The 9174-nt window shown below is 38.8% G+C and overlaps 1 protein-coding gene across 1 annotated transcript; it reads left to right on the top strand.

The window, feature by feature from the left end:
• The first annotated feature begins 7243 nt into the window (after positions 1 to 7243).
• adra2db (adrenergic, alpha-2D-, receptor b) lies at positions 7244 to 8814 on the top strand. Its single transcript, XM_084386395.1, has one exon. The coding sequence runs from the start codon at positions 7401 to 7403 to the stop codon at positions 8778 to 8780; it is 1380 nt and encodes a 459-aa protein (XP_084242521.1). The 5' UTR covers positions 7244 to 7400; the 3' UTR covers positions 8781 to 8814.
• The last annotated feature ends 360 nt before the right edge of the window (positions 8815 to 9174 follow it).

Here is a 9174-nt window from a genome sequence, read left to right as displayed (position 1 = left end):
ACTAGTTCATCAAGTGGTATTTTAGTGTAAAAGAGTTCAATACATTAATTGTCTTTACATCTTAATCAGTACTTTCAACTTTCAAGCATTTCATGTTAAAACCTAACAGAAAAAATATCAGTGGCATAAGACCATAAGATATATCATGTATATGAGAAGTTTCTTGAAATTCTACATATGTATATTACTAGCGTGTGTGTGTACGGTCTACAAAATGAGCTGGCCCTGATCTGGCATGGTTCCGGACCAGATCCAAAACAGAGCTGGACCAGATCTGGCCCACACTTGGGCCAAATCGCCATAAAGGAATCCGGAGCTGGCCCAGTTCTGGTCCAGATGAGGAAAAAACGGATCCGTGCCAGTATTGGCCCGTTGTGCCAAAAGACACCGGCCCGGGTCCGTTGCGCGGATCTGGGCCCGGTTTCCCAAAGCGTTCTTATCTCTAAGTAGTTCTTAACCTATTCCTTAACCTCTCTCTTAACCTTATGGGACGGTTCCCGAAACGTTCGTACGCTAAGTATATCTTTTGTAAGTCACACTTTCGTAAGGTTGGTCTGGACCATTCGTAGCTCTCTCTTAGCGTTGTTGCAGGTCTAAATGAATATAATTCTGAAGTTTTAATACACCCAGACAGTATTACATTAGGCTAATTCAAGTGTTTTCATGCAAAGAATAAAATTGTCATTACACTGATTGTTGTTAGATTTTTAATTATATTATTATACAATATTATTAATTGAATTAAAACGCTCTTTTAAAGGCCAGTGAAAGCATAGGCTACTGTCAGTTAAGTCCTATTCGGACGCTAATATTGTTTATCATGGGCTCGTCCGGTATTTTAAACATTTACAGAGGTAAGTCTGTGATTTTAGTGCCGCCCGAATCCATAATATCAGTGTTTTTCTCACCCAATCCGCGTAAAAATCCCTGGCCAAATTACCTTCTGTTTTTTGACAAACAGGTCGTGTGGTAATTTAATTGCCGTCTGAATCCACATCTCTGAGTTACAAGAGATTCAAAATTCACGGTTTAAATCCTTTTTGATCACTGCCGAGCACCGTACGCAAGATGTAAACTTTTATTACTGAAATGCTGGAAAGTATTTACACAAGAACAATATTTCATCGCAGCTCCACCTCAGCGAACAAAAATGGGAAAGAAAAGGCGGCATGTAAATTTTTGAAAAGGTTATTGTGGCAGCAATAGGCTATATGTTACAATTTTAAAATATGTAGGCTACGCTTTTATAGGCTATTAGTTTGAATTATTTTTTATAATATCCAATAATCATAATAAATTGAAATTTCAACTATTTCTGAAGTGCTTCTTTTATAAAGATGACCGCTTTTTCACATAAACAGCCCCTGCACGAGAGAATAATTGATTCTCGAGCAATCGATTTCAAACAATTCAGCACCATTGGCACGGACAGCGCCTGGTCACGTCCCACGTAAGAAGGTATATCTTAAGCGGCTTCCTAAGGTATAGTTCGGGTCAATCGGGGAACACACTTAGGAAAATAAACAAATTTGGTAAGATATATCTTTCGAGTCTTCTTAGCAGGCTAAGAGTGAGCGTTATCGGGAAACCGGGCCCTGGCCCAGAACTTACGAAGTGTCTGGGCCAGATCTGGGCCAGATGATTTTTGCTATCTGGGTAAGCACACCCTCGCTGATCTGAAATCCAAAATGGCGGCCACGTGCAACTAGCCTATTGCACATCACCACATTTTTTCAATTATTCTCAAATGACTCATCCAATGATTCAGTCTCTCTAAATCCCTCCTTTCCACGAGCCTGCTCTGCTCTGATTGGCCAGATGGCCCAGTCTGTTGTTATTGGTCTACTGCTTACAGCGCTTGTCCGAAGATAAATGCCCATTACCACAACTGAACTCAATGATTATACACACTGTAAGACAGTAACATTGGCGTTGAATTTACTATATCAATCTGAGCTCTCGTCCGATGATGAAACATTGGAAGAACTAGTAATTCAACCCAAACCTCCATCGCAAGGACGACTTGAGCAGGACGTTTCTCATTGATACGCTACTCATTTTGAGGTACATTATGAGATGTTACAGCTGTAATTCCTCACCATCAGCATTACAAGTGTATGTCCATCAACAAACTGATGTGTATATTTCAAATTTATTGCGGTGCACATGCGGAACTGTATCAATAACAGCGCATACGTTAGCCGAGCACTAACATGAATAACTGAAACATTAAAGTTTGTAAAACAAATCTTGCTCAATCCTTCATTATTAATCAAAGTAATAAGAATAACAGACATTGCATTAATAGACAAAATTTTGGGTAATAGTGGGTACACAGCTGATTAGCATTAACTATTTAAACTATGTTTTTGAACACCCGGTAGAAAATATATACATCAATAATTAATCATACTTACAGGTTGTGATTCTGAGGAGCAAGCTGGTCCAAATAAACTGGGTATTGACCCCATCCTTCAAGAGGAAGCGCTTTGTGAATCCCACGTTGAAGGGCAGGTCAAGTTGTTCGAGACACTATAGTGTACAACGTAGAACATAGGCGGACATTATGCAAATGTGTTAGTGACATGTAGCTGTAACTGATTGGGATTCGAATTCCTGACGACTTGTTTGGGCGGTTCAGTGTCAATTCTTTCTTTTGAGAGACAATAACTTTATTTATGGTGCTCTTTCGGCTTAACAACTTTGCAGACTGTTTACATTCACAGACAGCTATATTACACAATGCATGAAAGGGAATATTCAAAAAAACATAATAGGGGCCCTTTAACATTACAAGCTATCAGAATTTCCTTTTTCCTCCTCGACTATGAGCTCCATATTCTCCTATAACATACTATCAGAGCTATAAAAGCCTGATGTATCAAATATGATGTATTAAACAAATACACAAATGCAAACTTTTGTCAATGTTCAAAAAAAAAAAAAAAAAAAAGCGTTTTGTTTCTGACTTTTATTTCAGGCGTTACAGTGTTAAGATACATATTCTACCCAAATTCAAAAGTGGCATTAAATATATTCTTCACAGAGAAGGCCATCGCAGAATGCATCATGAAGAGTTCAGTAAAAGTGAGAGAAATATTGACTATAAATATGCTCAATGTTAATTTAATTGTAAAGTTATTTTACGAGCTGTATATTTTTATGTTTACTATCATTTTGCATTTAGCTTGCAAACATGTTTATGTCAAACTCTACTGAAATCAATTTTGAGTTGAGTGATGTGTTGCCTAGAGCTTTCCATATCAGAATAGTGGGGTGCACTGTTTTAGAAACAGAGATTTGGTGTCATTTTTAATAAACATGCACATATTTGAAAACCGTTCTGCCCAGTCTGTTTTATTTCACTCATCAAATGGGAAGTTGAGTCAAACTTTCAGTTTTCATTTACGTTTTGCATTCATGCAGTATACACTGACAGCACCTCTTTCAGGGAAGAAAACATATTACAATCGCCAGCCCCTCAATGCAATACTTCGAAAGCGTTTTTTTCCTCTCTCACTGGAAACATCTGACCTGAAAATAAAGTTGGGCCCAAAACTCCGAGACTACATTGAAAATCTGGATTTCAAACCGAAATTATAAATCGGGAAATACACAACTTTTTGGGATGTTGAAAAAAAGTTGAAATCTTTAAAGGAACACTCCACCGTTTTTTGAAATAGGGCTTATTCACCTTCTTTCCTACATTTAGATAGGTGGGCAAATGCATTTTTGTCTCAGTGCATGCATTGTTTTAGTTTGACAGGGTCAGCGCTAGCTTAGCTTAGCATAATGAATGGAATCCTTTGTTGCCAGCTAGCATGTCCTGAGTAAAAGTTATATAAAAAAAAATATATAAAAAAAACCTAGTTACTTCTTGTGGCCTGCGTATTCACAACGAGTACAAATAGTGATGCAGATTAACACTAGGCGATTTCCTATGCAGATATTGACTTATATGTTAAGGACTATATTAGGGGGAAGCACAGGCGAAGCACTGCTACTTGGGCGTGATATCTCTGCACCCAAGTAGCAGTGCTTCGCCTGTGCTTCCCCCTAATATAGTCCCAAGTCAATATCTGCATAGGAAATCGCCTTATCTGCATCACTATTTGTACTTGTTGTGAATACGCAGGCCACAAGAAATAATTAGGTGGGGTTTTTTTATTTTATATATTACTTTTACTCATGACATGCTAGCTGGCAACAAAGGATTCCATTCATTATGCTAAGCTAAGCTAGGGCCGACCCTGTCAAACTAAAACAATGCATCCACTGAGACAAAAATGCATTTGCCCACCTATCTAAATGTAGGAAAGAAGGTGAATAAGCCCTATTTCAAAAAACGGTGGAGTGTTCCTTTAAGAAAAAGCAAACTGCTGTTGAACACAACAAGCACTTGTTATTTTCATCTTCTAGTTTTATGCACTGTTATTAATTCAGCACCATGCTCTGCAAACACTCTAATTTTGACACTGCACCAAAATTATCTATGCGTCAGTGGTGACTGGATTTCTCAGTATTTAACATTAAAGGTCATCATCTTCACTGATATCTGTGACTTATAGCTCAGCAATGTTACTCATGAATTCTGCTTTTACCCCAAAAAACAAAAATGGTGTTATATATAAAAACATTTTAATTTTAGTTTGATTGGTAATAGTCCAGGGGTATTATTAGTTGGATACTGACATCTTAAATGCTAGCTAATTTTCTAGCAGTCAATGAATCTCTGTACACCACTTTCGATTACTATTCATTAGAATTACAGGCTTAATAATTGCATGGCAAGTTAACAACCAGGGGCCATATTCACAAAACATCTTAAGGTAGCCTTATTAACTTGCCGATTTAGGAGAAACTCTTAAAAATAATGGGCATGTCAGTCCTAATTTTAGGACTCCTAAATTGTTGCTCTAAGAGTATATTATCAAAGAATTTTAGCACTAAAATCAGCTCCTAAATTTGTGAAGTTATAGGAGTAGTCAAGAGGATTTCTAAGTCACTAAGACAAAATCACAGACAATCCTAATGGCTGTTGCAGGCAATCCGCCTCAGTAATCCACCCAAAGACACTGCACACCACTGAGGCAATAGGTGATAGAGCCTTTTCTTCATATATGCACTTAAAAATTTGGATTTATAGATTTAATGCAATGCAATATTGAATGATGGAGAATAAAACATTGCAGTCAAGCTGAAAATATCGTCGCGATCTCGGCCCTCGACCCGGCAGCTCGGGTGACCAGAGTTCGAGTTCCGGATCATGGACGTTTCCCAATCCTTTTCTCTCTTCCACTTCGCTTCCTGTCTACTCACTGTCCTATCATAATAAAAAGGCAAAACACAAACAATAAATCTTTAATAAATAATAAATAAATAAAAAAGTAAATAATGTCTGATTACCTGTGGCGGTTGTTTCACGAGTTCACACTTACAAATGATCGGATTTAGTAAAAGAGTAAAATAAGCCTATTTGCTGTGCTGTCCGAGGGGATTGAGGGCTCCTAGCTCTGAATTTAGCCCAAACCGTATCCCCGGCTGGGAATAGTAATCAGCCGAGAGTGAGGAGTGAGGCCTCCTCTCAAGCTGATTTGATAGATAATTTGAACGTGCTCCTCCCGAACTTTGTTTATTAAACATAATTTGTCGCTTGAATTCTGCAATCTCTTGAGATGCAGACATGTAAGAGGCTGACAATTATCTGAACATATACTTGTTTAATTAGTCACACTTAGCCAACATGATACATCATTCTACAATATTGATCACAATATTCTATTATATTTATCAGCCAATCACTGTGGTCATACACTGTAAAAAATTATCGTGATTTTAACAGTCAAAGACTATAAAAATGCTACTGTGAAAAACTGTTAATTGGTTAAGAGAAAGTTTCTTTACTATATATGGTAAACAACTGTGATAGATGTCATTTTGTAATTTTACTGTAAAATACCGTTAAATTTACAGTTTTTGGAAGTGAAAAAGAACAAGTCATTGCATAATTTACAGTGAAAAAACGTAAATTGACATTCCCACAATTCCCTGCGTGACACTTCACATTTGATGTATTTTTGTGGAAATAACTATGTTTCTTCATAGTTTTCTTAGTTTTTTCTAATCAGTTATGACATTAGGGTTTTATGTTACATTTAATGTTGTTAAATTAATGTTTATTGCATTTTTTTAATTTCACGTGTGTTACCATGATGGTGTGTAGTGTTTGTGTGAATGACACTGTGTAGCTTCTATATATTAGCATAACTTTCTTGTGAAAGAGCTGTTTGTGATGATTTTTAAATCTTTATGTGATTTTCATCTCCACTGTAATTGGTGATTGTTAGTGTATTGCTATGGTACAAAACAGATATAAATACTTAAGTAGGTCAGTAAATTAACATTAAATCAGATAATTAAATACGGTTTATTACTATAAGTTTAAGTAAAGTCTGTAAAATCTAAAATGTTGTTACCGTATTTTTTACTGTAAACTTCTGGCAACCACAGCTGCCGGTATTTTACCGTAAATTTAACAGATTTTTTTTACAGTGTAAAAATGTGTGATGACATCATCCATAGCAAGGAGGTCAACCTCACCCTTACTCTTAGCTTAAGACTGCACTCTATTCCTTAGGAAAAGTTGGTCTCAGCAGCAGCTTTGTGAATAGGTTTTAAGAGGAAACTCTTACCTAAAAACTTTTACTGCTGTTTAGGAGAACTCATAGCGGTAAGACTAAATGTTTCGTGAATACGGTCCCAGATCTCTAAAAATAATAAATAGTATATAAATAAATAGTATTTATTACTTAAATCCATTTTGTTATGATAAGTTATGTATATTAGGGGGTTTCATGCTGCATTTTATTATTGTATCTTATAACCATCTTATAACAGCTGCCCGTTCTTGAACATAAACTGTAGTATTATGTGTTTTTTTAATAATTATATAATACTATATAATTAATTATTGGGTAATGGAATCGAACTTTGATTAATATACAATGCACACTCATGCCTTATTAACGAAAGTTATTATAACGTGCGACTATGGTTTTTAAAATGCTTGATTGCTAATTAATCACACGTCGAAAGCTTGTGTACTTTGACAGCACAAACAGTACACCCCCGTGTCATGGGGAGAGAGAGAGAGAGAGAGAGAGAGAGAGAGAGAGAGAGCGAGAGAGAGAGGCACAAACACTCGCATAAATGTTCAGCGCCGCGACACACTGGAGCGCACCGAAGACTCAATCCGTGTGTCTCGGCGCGCGCTTCTTTAGGAAACAAAACATGCCTTGGCTCAGTGTGGTTCACTACTGCCTCATCAAAAAGGCAGCTAAAACAGATAAACGATATCCAAATCATCGGGGAGTTTTAAAAGTTAGCACACCATCTTTGGTATGATACCTTTGGCGTGGAGTGTTTGGCGGATTGCGCAGCGCTTCAGATTGGATGCTACAAGTTTGAAGTCGAAGCGCATCTTGGATGAGAATACGCCTGGAAATGGGGGATCAGCGCCAAGGGTCATCAGAATGGATTTAACCACCATCACCTTCACTTCGCCGAACTCATCCGCGGATACTAATAGCACAACCGTGCCGAGACCACCGCCGCATTCACAGTCCATGGCGGTGCTCATTGTTCTCGTGGTTACCGTGATCATCTTGGTGACCATAGTGGGGAACGTATTAGTCGTGGTGGCTGTTTTCACCAGCCGCGCGCTGCGTGCGCCACAGAACCTCTTTCTGGTCTCTTTGGCGTCTGCTGATATTTTGGTGGCCACTTTGGTCATTCCATTCTCCCTAGCCAATGAGGTGATGGGCTACTGGTACTTTGGAAGCACCTGGTGTGCCTTCTACCTGGCTCTGGACGTGCTATTCTGCACTTCGTCCATTGTCCACCTCTGCGCCATAAGTTTGGACCGGTACTGGTCAGTCACCAAAGCGGTCAGCTACAACCTAAAGAGAACCCCACGGAGAATAAAGTTCATGATCACGGTGGTGTGGATCATTTCTGCGGTGATTTCCTTCCCGCCGCTTCTCATGACCAAACACGACGAGCAGGAGTGCTTGCTGAACAACGAGACCTGGTACATCCTTTCCTCCTGCATGGTGTCGTTTTTTGCCCCTTGTCTCATCATGATTTTGGTGTACTGCAAGATCTACAGGGTGGCCAAACAGCGCGCGTCCACTGTGTTCGTGGCCAAGAACGGGATGCAGCGACAACCGTCGCAGTCCGAGACCTGCTTCGTGCGTAAAGGCAAGTCAGAGACGGGGAGCCCCAGTAGCCACAGCTCAGGCAGTCGAGAGCGCAAAGGCGAGCTCGACGACATCGATCTGGAGGAGAGCACCGTCTCCAACAGACAGAGGACCTCGCGCTTCGCCAAGAGCAGGAAGGTGGAGGGTGCGCAATCGTGCCCAAAGCAAAATGGACGTCTGTCATGGGCTTGCAGCCGCGGGTCGGAGCTCGAGCAGGAGCCGACCGCGCGTCAGCTGTCTTTGTCCAAGACCAAACTGGCACAGATGAGAGAGAAGCGCTTTACCTTCGTGCTGGCTGTGGTCATGGGGGTGTTCGTGCTCTGCTGGTTTCCATTCTTCTTCACGTACAGCCTTCATGCAGTATGTCGAGAAAGTTGCACGATACCGGATTCTCTATTCAATCTCTTTTTCTGGATTGGTTACTGCAACAGCTCTGTGAACCCCATTATTTATACCATTTTCAACAGAGACTTTAGGAAAGCGTTCAAGAAGATAATGTGTCAGCATTCTACACGCACGTAAATGTACATGTATATGGGTCAGTGACAAATAAGAGTCAGAGGGGCAATCTTTTGTAAATATAATACAATTGGTTATAATATAATATAATATAATATAATATAATATAATATAATATAATATAATATAATATAATATAACACATCTGCCTTAATGTCTTAAATTCTTTCCTTCACCAGTTTTCAAACAATATGTTATTATCATATCATGAATTGTGATTCATGAATATCAAGAAGTTTTCTTTGGCTGAACAAAACATGCCCTTTAATAACAAGCATTTTTTTATTTTTTAAACACACACACAGTAATATGGTTTAATGGCTTGTCACATGAAAACAAAATGGCTTTCTGCTTGTTAGTCACAATGATTTTGATTTGGTGGACTTTCTTCTTCAAA

The sequence above is a fragment of the Rutilus rutilus genome (genome assembly GCF_951802725.1).
Source record: "Rutilus rutilus genome assembly, chromosome: 18".
NCBI classification, from domain to species: Eukaryota; Metazoa; Chordata; class Actinopteri; order Cypriniformes; family Leuciscidae; genus Rutilus; species Rutilus rutilus.
Note: the sequence above shows the minus strand (reverse complement) of the source record. Positions and strands in the feature narration are given on the sequence as shown.